At 40.1% G+C, this 13,629-nt stretch overlaps 1 protein-coding gene across 1 annotated transcript in view; it reads left to right on the top strand.

Annotated features, from left to right (window-relative positions):
• Positions 1 to 13,629, top strand: part of BAIAP2L1 (BAR/IMD domain containing adaptor protein 2 like 1) — a 32,992-nt gene that overhangs the window by 8,784 nt on the left and 10,579 nt on the right. Inside the window, exon 3 of the mRNA XM_064726337.1 lies at positions 2,257 to 2,343. Coding sequence (XP_064582407.1) covers positions 2,257 to 2,343 — 87 coding nt within the window. The remainder of the gene's footprint in view (positions 1 to 2,256; positions 2,344 to 13,629) is intronic.

Raw genomic sequence — 13,629 nt, 5'->3', positions numbered from 1 at the left:
ATGGGAATTAGTTCAAGTTGCAGGAGTGGATTGATTTGTTGTTGTTGTCCATACTGATCTTGATGCTATCTTTTTCACTGAGTCAAAATCAGAATGAATTTGAATTTGAATCTAAGGACCAGTCTCTCCAACATTTTAGAATATAATTGACTTCACAGAAACAATCCAAGTAGGGCTTTCCAGGACTGGGCTCCAGACTGCCAGAGCCTGCACTGTGGGACCTGTCAGAGCCTGCTCCATTTCCCCATGCAGACCTGTCAAACTGCTTGATACCATATTAAAACCATGTAAAATCTCTCTAATTTTGCCTCACTCAAGCCTGTGGCACCTCAGTCCTCTGAGAAATGGGATCCTGCAGAAGTAGTGTTTTGCCAGACATTGAAATCTCTCTTCATGCAAATTTTCGACCTGGCTTGAGAAAAAGATAAAACCAAAGCTTGCTGGAGATGAAAATAGGGAAATGTTGACTTAATTGTGGCAGTGCTTAATGTGATGGATTAACATGTGGTTACCTACCTGACCTTAGGAATTACAGGTAGTACCAGAAGGAATAACAAGTGTTTTCATATTCATTTGAAATATCTCTATACCAGTTTCTGCTTTTCACACACCTTGCTGTTGATATGTTACATTTGGGCTCTTGTTACATCTGCCTTCAAGCCTAGCTGATAAGGCATATCTAGCATGAATGCTTAATTTCAAATGAATATTTACAGTGTTGCAACAACTGTTGCAAAGTCATCTTTGGACTCCCATAAATTGGTAATCTTTTCACCATCAGCTCTGAGTGGTGTAAATAGATCTGTAACAAGGAGTAAATACTCTGTTGCTAATTAAACACTTTGAAGCTTTTTAAAAAAGTTGGAGTATGCTGACAAAGAACATAAAACTTACAAGAATTCCAGATATGTTTATAATGTATTTTTCTACACTTTGAGGACAAAAGGTCAAAAAACCTTTCCTTTCTGTAGAAATAATTTATATTCCATAGTGGTGAAGGGGCTAGCAAGCAGGGCTCTTGATTTAGCTTGAGTAGCACAGGGAACATCACACATTTCCTTCCTTTTTAAGGGCTTTTATTAGGAGAAAAGAGTGACTTGGGGCTGTCTTGAAAAAACACAGATAGGAAGAGTTGGACTGGCATCAAATCCTCTTGTGCAGGTGGCACACTGCTCCACCAGTAGCACCAGGATAATTCTTCTGCTCAGAAAGTTTGAACACAGAGCACCTGTGAGACAGCTTAGACAGAAATCACCCTTTCTAATGCAACAGCCTCAAAGAGAATCTGTGTTTGATTTGGAAAATTTTCAGGCTTCTCAGTGAATATACTGTTATGCAACCAAAGATGTCACCTTGCTAGTAAAAGCTATAAAATACAGACCTGTAATTGGCAATTATATTCCTCTCAGGAAAAAAAGCATTCAGAAGTCAACAGCGAGGCTCTGCTTGACTTTCACTTTAGGTCAAGAATGTACTACTACAAAAAAATTGTGACAAATAACTTCAATAAGTTATTTTTCACATTAAAGCTTGCCAGTTTGTCCTTGTTCCTTATTTTCTTTGTGGTGTGCAGATCAGTTCTAGGCACTGAAGAGGCACAGCAGCCACTGTGGCTCTGTTCCCTGTGTGAGATGTTTCTCCCACTGGCCTCCCTGCAGCTGCAATCCCCACATTTCTGTGTTCATTCCAGTGAAACTGGCTGTGCTGTTTAAATCAGCCCTGACCAGGAAATGATTAACTGGGAATCACTGAAACCTCGTGGTCTATATTATTGGTTCCTGCTTTAGAGGGACAGGATGATTTGTTCCTGAGGGGCTCCTGGCACAGCTGCAGGTCCCTGGTGTCGTGGCCAGTTGCCATTTCCCAGCTCCCTGCTCTGGCTCAGCACTTTTTGGGATTGCAGTTTGGGTTTTTCCAAGAGTTTTCTCTGTACCAAGGAACTTTGCTGTGTCCTGACCAGTAGCTTATGGCTAAGCCTTCCCACTAGAGGCTGGATGCCGTGGGTATGCAGGGAGGCTGGAGCTAAACAACAGGCTGAAATTTCATTAATGTATTCTGGAGTTCTGTCTTTGTTTCCTGGTGTCACACATCAGCAGGGAGCTTTGGTAACTCTCTGACAGAAGGAGTTCCTTGTAGCCATGTACCCCTCTCTTACTCTGTGCTCTGGATGACAAGACTTCATAGGCTCATACATTAATAAAAATGGAAGATATTTTGATTTTTTTTAACAGTTGTGTTTTTTTCACTCCCCCCCAGGTATGGTAGTGGCTGGAAGAGCATATTATGATAGCCTTGCAAAGATCGGGGACATATCAGCAGATTCTCCAGTTTCTAAAGAATTAGGTAAGTGGAAACTTCTTTTTTACATTACTCCAAAGTATAACCTTTAGTTTTGCTTTCCTGCTGGCAGCTCACAGAACAAATGTGAAGTAGATAAGGATCAGTTAAAGTATGTTCTACTTTTATATAACACGGGTGGAAGGGATTAGATGCCTTTAAGGCATATTATTTCTCAAGACTCTTACAATGTTTTGACAAATTTAGCTCTTTTTTCCCTCCTTTGGTGAATATATCTTCATATGCATTCAAAATCATGTATTTTTATGCTCATATAATTCTAAAGTAAGTACCAAAAAACATATATCTTGATTTTTAGTGCAGAGGTGAATGTTGAAATACTTTTGCAATGGAATATTGGTGTGAGAAGTCCTCATGTACAACAGCAGTTCTACACTAAAACAATTTTCTGGTTGAGTGTCATTGTGAAGGGTTCAGTTTTACTTCACTACTTTTGATCAAGTGTATCACTAGAAGTTCTCAGGTGCATTTATATTTATTTTCTACTTGAGCTTTTGAAAGAGAAACTGTAGACTCAAAGACAGATTAATTTTACATTAATATAAATCCACTTCAAGTTCTGTACTCTCTGAAAATAATTTCTGAATATTTGAAAGATCAGCAGCAGCACTTGACCTTGACCACTTCATTTCTGTAGGTTGAGCAGCATAATTACAATACTGGGCAAGAGAGTACAAAGTATTTGTGATATTTCTGACAAAAGATTCTCATGTCACTGCAAAGCAAATAACTGGAACCTATACTGCAAAGAATAAACATTTGTTTAATGCCTTCATTTGCTGTTTGACAAAAATAACTTGATGCGTCTTGCCTCTGAACTTTTGATTTTGGGCAATGTAGGATGTAACTTGCATCTCCTTCTGTAACTCACTGTAATTTGTTAATTCAGCTGATTACCATGGATAGGTTTAGCAATTCTTTTTTTCATATCTCTGGAGAAGTAGAATTGAGGGGACAAACCCCTGCTGAAGGGTGGGCCCTGGTTTCTGTGTGGCTGCTGCGTTTTCGTGGTTTGCTCTGACAGCACTGGCGGGTGAGTGCTGAGGGCTGGGAGTGGCGGAACAGCAAACAGGGCAGAGCAAACAGCCCCGACAGCGGCTCCTCTGTTTGCTCTGCAGGCTGTTTACAGAAAGCAGAGCTGCTGCTGTCACACTATAGAACAGTTAAAAGAAATGGCTGTGCAGACTCTTATGAAACAGCAGAAAAGGCACAATTACAGTTTTTTGCAATCAAGCAGTTGGTCAGATGCATGGAAGTGACTGATCTATTACTTGTCACTGTGGGACATTGCTTATTTGGAAATATTATTATTATTGGGTAATCTTCTGCTGACTTCTGAAAATAGCTGGTTTTCTCTATTTTGGACAACACAGAATTATGATTGAGAATGTATTTTTGTTTAACTATGGATTCCATCCTGCAATTACACATCTTTTTCAAAATTTGTAATACCATATTGGGAAAACATGGCCTTCTTCCCTGCTATCTGTTCACCTGCTGCTTTAACTGTTACTACAGAAAAATCTATTCTTCTTAAGGCAAACAGCAACCCTGGATTTTTTCCAACACACTTTCTAATGGAATACTTAATTTAGAGATAAGGAAAGTCAATGAATGCTGGAAAAGGCAGGATAATGTGGTTAGGAGTCTGTGACAGATCATTTGCATTTTCAAGAAAAAGTCTTACAAGTTCTGAAGCTGGGCGACAATATTGGACTATTTACCAAAGAAATATGATACACCCAGGTGTCTCTAAAAGTATCTGCTTGAGAAGAAAAGTATTTACTGTACACTTTGGTGTTTTAATTATTAAAACATCATTGCAGTGCATGCTGAGCAGTGTGGGGTGTGTAAGGACAGATCAAACTTTGCCCATTCTAACTCCAGGGGAGCTGCTGCAGCCCCCGGTGCAAATCTCATCCAGGAATTCCTTTAGACCTGCCAAAACACAAGTGGTTGACCACTAGCAGCTCTGTCATGCATAATACTTCTGTTATCTCTGCCAAATTAGAGGTGGTTTCACAGTTCAAACCCAAACCTGCTGGGTGACCTAGAGTGCATTCACTGCCAATGTGATGTAAAGATTGGTATCAAACCACAGCCAATCCTTCCTCCCCACAAGGAAACACAGATCATGGGCTTCTGACATGAGACAGTAAAAGGGACACCAGCCCCACAGCAGGGGACAAACAGAAACCATTGAAATAAAGGAGATTTTTTGGAAGCAGAGGGTTGAAAGCAGGGAGGCTGGAGAAGTCATGGGGAAAAAAATCAAGTAAAAATGCCAGAAATCCTTTCTTCTGTTGAATGAGATTGGAGCAGAAGAGGGAAATGAGAATGAAAAGGAAATCTGGATATTCCAGCTGATTCAGAGCTTTTGTACTAAGTATCTCTGTCTTTCAAGTCTGGTTGAAGCTCTCTGCGTTATTTTAATACAGAATAATTTAAGCAAATTGAGGAAGTAGAAGAATGTGCTGCAGTCATAACACAATCCTTATGAATAAGGGATGAGTTGATTAAGTCAACATTTTTTCTAATTTTGTATTTCCCTAAATTTCTGAGCTTGCAGTCCCTCAGACTTGGCAATGAGGATTAAAAGAACAGAATCTGAATTTATGTGCTTCAAGCTATTCTGCAATGTGGAATTTGCATACCTCTTTTGCTAGGCACCTTTTGGAAATCCCTCTAGGAACAAATGATAGAAAACAAGAAATTGCATGTTTAAAAATGTTAAGATTTCATACTATTCAAATTTCAGCATACCACACCAGCACTAAATGCTGTGTTTCAATAATGCAATAAAATAAATAAATCTATTTCACACAGACACTTCACCATGTTGTTAAAATAGTAACTTTCAAGTGTTGCCGATTGTTTTTGTCTTGCCCAAAACACAAAGGCTTGTCAGGCTTTGTCATGTCAATTTTTAGTGCTTATAATGTAAATAAAATCTCCTCTAGTAACACAGGCTGTCTCGGTAGGCTTCACTTGCACAAGGAATTAGGAAGTTATTTCCTGCTTGCCTATGGAATTCTGCTTCTCCTATCTTCCCACCTATCTCCTCCAGCACCTGACAGTCATTGTAGCTACATCTCATTTTATAGTGTGGGTGTAAAGTCCCACTCAGTTTGTTGTGTAGCAACGGTATCTACAGCAGTCACCAACAATTACATTATGGATCTGTACCCAGAGCTTGTTGCTCAAGAATTAAGGAGTGTAAACTATTAATTGCTTGTCCAAATAGAAGAAGAAAGAAAAATATTGCATTGCATGGTTTTGGTCAATGGAACTAAACAGCAGAAGATCGGTATGTTAATAGAACAATCAGAGGAGACAAAAGTCTCTCCTAATCCAACCAAGACTGATAATTTATTTAAAGATTACTCTGGTTTACAGTCTTGTTTTTTATAGTTGCATTGTGTTAAAACTTAATTGGAAACAGGTATGCAAGAGCTTATGCTCATCTGCAGTCTAAAATGTAAGAATTTGGAAAAATTTGGGTTCCCTTCAGAAGAATTCTTTTGGTTAAACACTACTACAAATGATCTAGAGAAGCAAGGATTGAAGCCAAAGATTGGTCTTTGTTGTAGCAGTCACAAGAGAGAGAGAGAGGAGGGGAGAAAACCCCAAAACTGCTCATGGTGCACAGAGGAAGTGGAATTCTTTCCTGACAGAGGATGAGCCCTGAACTTGATGTTCCTCTCAAGCACAAAAGAACAGACTGTCCTTCAGGTTAAAAGATAGGAATTGAACACATTCATAAAACACTTTTTCCTGTCAAGTGGTGTAATTTTAAAAGTCTCCATAACTTTGTCCGCAACTGTCAACTTGTGTCACTCTCACTAGTGAGAAAATCAAGCAGAAAAATAGAAAATCCCATGGTTTAGGATGAATGATGCTAGCTCAGCTTCCATTAAAATAAAAAGGGGAGGGAGGAGAGTTGCTGGCTTACTTTAACACATATACATTGACCCTGTCAGCTGGAATCCTATTTCACTTGGAAAGATGACACCGGGCACTCTTCCCTTCTCCGGCTCATTTCAGCTGGAGGAGAGATCTGCCATCCCTGCCATCCTGCCCACCTCACTGCATCCATCCATGGCATCCCTGCATCCCAGTGTGCTGCCTCTGGGATGGATCGTGCTGGCCTGAAAGGAGAGTGAAGTGTGCCAGCAGCTGCAGAACCTTTAGCACCTCATCTGGTGGAAACTTCTGGGAAACCAGCTGAGAGGCTGCAGTTTAAGCAATTAGAATCAGGCCAGCTTTTCCTATGGAGCATTAATAAAAGAGTATTCTGCTATATTTATAATGGAATTTCATATGAAGAAGCCACTTTATTCCTGTGCTATAAAAGGAAACTACACTGAGAGCTGTCTTGAAAGGGAAATACAAAGTATTTGTGGGGTTTGACAGGAATAGGGTTTTGTATCTTCCAGTTAAACAGTAACATTCCAGGCTTGTGCAATACAAACCTCCAGTCTGCTGAAAGAAAGATGAGCCAGTCTTGGGTGTAAGTTCTGTAATAATTCCCTGCTGGAATGTAAACCAGAAATGATGCATTCAGGAAGCACAGTGAATGAGAGGTGGGTTTGTTACTGAACATAAAGAATGTGTCTAGAAACAGATACTGCAGTTTGTTCTTACAGAACTACCAAAGAAAATTTGTTCTGTATACAATTATATTGTAAATTTTTTTATGAAGACTTCCAGATGAGTTACACATTTTCAGGTTCTAGAAATGGCTGATGGGAGGAAGCAGAATGTGAAAATACACAAGGCCTTTGGTGAAGACTGCAGTAGAACCAGAGCAAAGAAAGAAGACAGATATTCCTAGGATTTCAATGATCTTTCCCCAGCTATTTTTTCATTTTAAGTTAGATAATAGGTTACATTTTTCAGTCAATGTTAATATTTTATTCCCCACCTGCCCCAGTCTTACTGCACCCTACAAACCAAAGCTGATTCTCCTGGTTTTAGTGAGTGATAAGCTGGGGACACCCCTGCAGCCCTGCCCTGTCAGTGGCTGTGTGGGGCTGTGTGGTGGTGCTGGCACCAGGGCTGGTGTGTGGGCAGCTGCAGCTGGGAGAGCACCTGCCTGTGTGCCCTGACTGGGCTTCAGCTCAGAAACCCCTGATGGTGCTCATGAGCACACACCCTCAGGGAAAATCCATATTCAAAACACCTGAACGAGTGAGGCTTGACATCTTCCTGCTGTGCCTCAAAGGCCTGAGGAAGTAGTGGAGGGATTCCTTAAAGAATGTTTTCTCACTGTGCTGGAACGGGTAAATTCCAGGTGAGCCTCACTCACATCTCTCGAGCTGCAGTGCAGCCCTGGGCAGGATGCTCTGAGCTCCCCTGTGAGTCCATGCTGTGTTTGCTGGGCTGGGGCTGGCCCAGAGGGACTCCGGTGTGTTCTCCCCCAGCCTGAACCCCCAGACCCAGCTCCATCAGCGGGGGCTCCTTTGGGGCAGGAGGTTGTTCTCTCCCACATCTCTAAGCTCAGGATGCTGAGCACTCCCTGCCTTTCCTCACCACCAGCCCCAGGTGAAATAAGCCTGTGTTGAGAAAAATGTACTTCTTGTGCTCTCAGTGAGAGGAAAAATGGAAAGAAAATGAGGAAAATAACGTCATATTGGTAGCTAGCTTGTAAATCCTGTAGTGAAAGGATATATTTAGTTTGTACAGTCAGCTCTTCCTGCTGAATTATTTCTCAACAAAAAAAATAATCCAGTATCCATTGTAGATGTCACCAACAGTCCCACGGGGCAGGGCAGGGAACCAAACCAATTGTCTTGGACTTCTGAGTAAGAGAATTTTATCAAAACTTTTGACTCAATTTAGATATGGGGTGTTTTTTTTTTTGTTTTTTTTTTTTTTTGGTCACTGCTAAGACTGTGAAACTCAGTGGCAGTTCCAAGATGCTGTAATGAAAGTTGCAGTGATTCCTTGTGGTTCATTGCATTTCATGCAGCATTTATAATGATGACTTAAATATTTACCCTCTCTGGTACTGGAAACCCATAAAAACTTCAGTTTTTGCTGGTTAGCATGATTTGTTTGTTCCATCCCTGCTGTAAAACAGGGATTATCTCTCTTGTATGATCTTCCTTAACTAATCTGCCTCAAACCAGCAGGGTTTCATCCAGGCAAGTTCAGGCTTGTGGCTCTATTGTAACTTATTTTCTTTTCACCTGCCTTGTGTGAAGATTACCAGTCCCTGTGCACCACTGCAGCTCAGGTATGAAAAGCTGAGGTGCACAGGGCCTCCAAGGCCCTAAGAAACACGAGTCCCTGACATCCACACTTTAATGGGTTTATATGTTTGGGTAAAAAAAAAATAATAACAAAAATGCCTGCAGCAGACTTCATATATATTAGTAATGGAGTAACAGGTGGAAAAACAAGTTTGTAATTTTTCATGCATCATTTACATGGCATATACTTTTCCTTTTTTATAACATTAAAATTTAGTTTCTATGCTTACCAATCATCTGAGACAAGCTGAATATTTCATGTTGATTATCATCTGTTCAATGATATAGTATGTTTAAAAAAATTCTAATCTCTGAATTTTTTTTGACTGAGAGATCAAAACATCTTGTGAGAAATGGGGGAACTAGACTGCAGACTGAACTTTGCTGAATCTGCAGTAAAGTCACATTCCTCTTCAGAATACAATGTGAGTTGATGTTTTTGTTCCATTTCAAACAGGAAAATAGGAGCATCACCCCAAGAACAAACTGAGTAACTGGAAATGAAAATGGTCTTGTTAATCTCATAAATTCTCACTCTTGTCTAGCCTTATGTGGGAATAAGTCAAGGATTAGCAGTTCACTGCCCACTTTATAGCATGGTATGAACTGCGTAGTTCTTTCTGAAGTCACCTGTGTCCAGCTGAAAGAATTTGGCATTAATTTTAATCTTGGTAAAGTATATTTAAAAAGCAAGTTGATCCTCAGGTTTAACTAAATACAGCTTATAAACAGGCATTGACTTTCTAAAGTATAAAGATCTGAGCAGTATTCTGTCTCTTTTAATATTTAAATATCCCAATGTTTTAAAGAAAAATAATAATTTTAATTCAAGTAATTAAAATTCTGTCCTCTGTACTAGGAAAGTCCTTTGTTATGTGGTCCTAAAGTATTTCACATGATCATCAATGAAGTTTTAGGACAAGAAAAGGGTGACTATATATAGTTCTGATCCTGGGCCACAAAAGGAAATGATATCATAAGAGGTGCTAGGCTACTAGAATAGAAGTGAACTGTGCTCTATTCCTTCATTGTTTGTTTAATTATGAAATGGGAAAAGGATCTTTGAATAAGAGGATTCTTTGGTGCTGTGTGCCATGCTGAGAGCAATGTGTAACCTAATGACAGGGAAGTGCTCAAGAGAGCATTGCCAAGTGTGTGTCAGTGAGAAACAGACAGGCACTTGTATGGGGAGGTTCTAGATGTGCAGGCAAACATGTACATTGCAAATAAAGCTCATATTTGGGAAGGACAGAACTCAGTGTACAGCATTTGCTGTAAAAGTAAAATGCTAAAATTCCCCTTTGGTCCTACAGATGCATCTTGTGCCTAGAAAGTTCTGTGTGCTGGGTAAGGCAGCTGTGGACTCCTGGCCAAGTGTGTTTGCTGTGATATTACTGGACAGAATTAATTGGACTGGATAAAAACAGAGGCTGAAGTTTTAGGCTGTTTTGGGTTGGGTTGTTTGGGGTATTTTTCACTTGAATCAGAGGAAAATTTGATTGTGGTCAAAGACACTGAAGAAGCCAGCAAGGGCTAGAATACATCTTTCAGGAGCACAGCAGTGAAGTCCTGTGGGAAGGAGCAAGTGGAGCCCTGGGAGTTCATCAGTTCAAACACCACCAGTGCCCAGCCCACAGAATTAGCAACAGTGTCCAGCAATAAATCCTATTTATTGCTTACTGCTTACTACCCTGTCTGGCCGTGGAGGCAAGGTACTGAGACTGCTTATGCATCCTGCAGGACTGTTTATCTCTTCTGTATCAATGAGACTGGGAAGTAATTACTTATTTCCCTTAACCCTTAATCTCTTTTAAATTAACTCACTTATTTGCTTGTTATATCAAAGAAACATTTGTGTTGTTCACAGCCTTCATGAGAACTCTGCATATTTTAAAATTATTCTCAGAATGCCATTTAGAATGTGAAATTCTCCTTACTTCTATTTTTATTTTATTTATGTATGGCTCTCGCTGCCTCAGGTATTATAGCTAGCATGTAGAGTGGACTTAAAATACCTTACTATACATTAAAATCTCTTCCCCTTTTCTTGATTATTCTTTATTTTTTATCTCCTCTCCTTCACCTTCTGCAGTCACCTTCACAAAATGGCACTGGATGGTCATGTGTCAATGCCATTCTGTAAAATGAATTACAGGGAGATTCACTCCTGAATTCCTGTTCCATGTTTGCCCATGCAGTGAGGAAAGGCAGACTTGACCTAGTCCTAGTGATTTATGTGCATATTACTGTTAATTCTACAGAGTGTGTTAAAGCATTCTGGACAAATTGTATCAGAAGAAAAGTGCACTTAGAGCAGGGCAAGTTTTGCATTGTCCTATCCTTCTTTATGATTTTCTTCCCTCATATGTTAAATTCCATTAAATCTTTTGGTTTCATTAAAGCATCTCTTGCACAGTTAAATCATTCCTATCACAGAATGATAAATTTAACATGTTTGAAGCTTGGCAGATGTTTTGTTCCATCATATTTATTTATTTGTTACACTGTATTCCTTTGAAACTTCCTATTTTACTACCTCCTGGGGGCTACAGTTTTTGAAGGACTTTGTTTCTAACTTTCCCATGTCATAAATGCCTTTTTTCTGGGCAGAGGGTGACCTGGAGAAAAGAGCATCTTGCCAGCAATAGCAGCTAATAGCACACTTGGACTGTGCTGTCCCCATGTGCAGCTTTGACTCAGCCTTTCATTCTCTTGTTTAATAGAAATAATTATGTGGCTTCATCTCTGTCACAAAGGTAATCAACCTGCCCTGAATACTAAACAGGACAACAGGAGGTAAATGAGTGATATTATTAAGCATTTTGCCTGTTCCCAGACATCTAAAAAAGTCTCACTATTAAGAGACTTGAATTTTTTCAAGAGCAACCTCCTCTTAATAAAACAAAATCGAATTATATTTCAAGTAAGCTGATATAATTAATACTTTTATTGATTCTAATGTAGCTATTTGGTATTTAAAAGTTTAAGTGATTTTGTAGGTAGCTGTTGATCCTTGTTTCTATGACAGAACTCTATTGATTGAGTTCCATTTTTGTTTCTAACTTGAACAAATTCTTTTAGACTTCACAAGAACAGTCAACACAAGGTGAAAAGGTAAATAACCTGAACAATCAGCCAATGCAAACAGTGAGGTTGAAGTGTAACTTCTGCAGAAGTCCTGGCCTTACAATGAGTATTTCTGAGGGAAATTGCTTTCCTTGGCTTTCATCTCCTGGGCAAGACAGCCTTTCAGGGATTTTTCTTGCTCAGGGGATGCTGTATATGGAGAAATGACTGTTGCACCTTTTGGACTCGTGGTTGTTTTGGGTTTTTTGTAACAAACCCAACATCATTAATGAAATTCTTGTCTGTATTAGTTTCTCAATAGAAAATATAGATGCAACAAAACAGCTTCCCAAACAGCTCTCTAGTCTGTGATGTAAAACCAAACAAATTTTATCATTTTGTTTGTATTTCTTGATAATTTTTCCTGCTTTCTTTTATCAACATCTCCCTTTTTAAGTTGTAGATAAGTATTCACAAAACTCTTCTAACTTTAAAAGTCCATTACAGTCTAAAATGTATCTTTTGAGTTGAGTTGGTGAAACAGAAACAAAGTGCATTCACTTCTGGAGCCTTAAAATAACACTGCTCACCTCCGTTACTTCAAGTGTTTGTGTAACTAATTGTATTTACTTTCCTATTGCATGTGAGCAACTAATTACTGTAGCACCTCTCACTTCTCAGAGTATTTATATTGCTATAGTCACCAGCAACTTTAAATATAAACAAAAAACCCACAGCACTCTGTGGGCTGTACAGAACTCAGAAAAACTATAAATATTTTTAAAAATAAAATAAAAAGCACTCTTCTGTCTCTGTGACTGTGAATTCCTTTTCCTGCTAGTCAGGGGGCTGTCTGTTCTCACTGCATTCCAATTCTTTCCTCTAAGTGTCCTGCAGTGTGTTGTGCAGAGGTAGGGGTGGGCACTGGAGCAGGAAGAGGGATTCCTGAAAAGCCAGGACAGACACGTGTGTTTCCCCATAAACAACAATGCAGACCCATATTTTATAAGATTTAGTTGCAAATCTGCTGTGTCACGCTGTTTCACAAGAGATGTGGTCCTTATTTCAAAGAAGCGAAGATTTTGAGATGATGTAACTGGAGAATGATAAATTAGAAGGGAGAAAGGTGGTAACACATCCATGGACATGGGGATGCTTCTGCCTGAGAAGGTTACCAAGTCACCAACCTGCTCTCTGGGAGACAGGCTTGGGTGTCTGTGCAGATGAGAAAGAAAATAAGAAAGTTCTCATAAAGAGTTCTGTCATTCATTTATTGAGCCATTTTTTAAAATTATTGGCATCTTTTGGGAGCTTTTCTGAACAGCTGAATGATCTGGGATGATAAGTTTTTGCTCAAGGATTCTCAAAGAATATAGATGGTAGAAAACAAAATTCATATTTTGAGCATGTTGAGCACCTAATGCATCCTTTCTATTTTAACTCAAAAAAAGGAAACTAGAATTGCACAAGATGGCAAATAGGAGGGACACACAGCCCGATGCAGTGACTGGCAGTGATGTGCAGGAATTACAGAACGGTGGTCACTGCAGCCCTGCCTGTGCACAAGGACAGCACAACTGCAGGTGCCTGTGGCAAATCCAGCTGGGACAGCTGCGAGGGTTATTGAGGGATACAAGGATCACTGCAGGAGGTGTGCCAGGGAACCAGCTGTCAAACTGAACCTGCCAGTCCTGCCATGCAAATGGAGTGCCAGGAAAACACATCCCTAGTCAAGGCCTCCACATGCAGCCCAGTTTGTGGATCTGATCAGGGTCCCAGCAGTTCCAGCTCTGGCAGCGGCCCCTGGTCAGGAGCTGGGAGCAGCTGCTCTGATCTGGGCCCTTCAGCTGCTCTCCTCACAGTGCTGCCACCTCCCAGACAGGGCTGGCACTGTCTGTGTGCCCCTGCCAGGGCAGGGAAGGGCGTGGGGCTGACGTGGCTGTGAGCAGCA

The sequence above is a fragment of the Zonotrichia leucophrys genome, chromosome 14, assembly GCF_028769735.1.
Source record: "Zonotrichia leucophrys gambelii isolate GWCS_2022_RI chromosome 14, RI_Zleu_2.0, whole genome shotgun sequence".
Classification (NCBI taxonomy): Eukaryota; Metazoa; Chordata; class Aves; order Passeriformes; family Passerellidae; genus Zonotrichia; species Zonotrichia leucophrys.
Note: the sequence above shows the minus strand (reverse complement) of the source record. Positions and strands in the feature narration are given on the sequence as shown.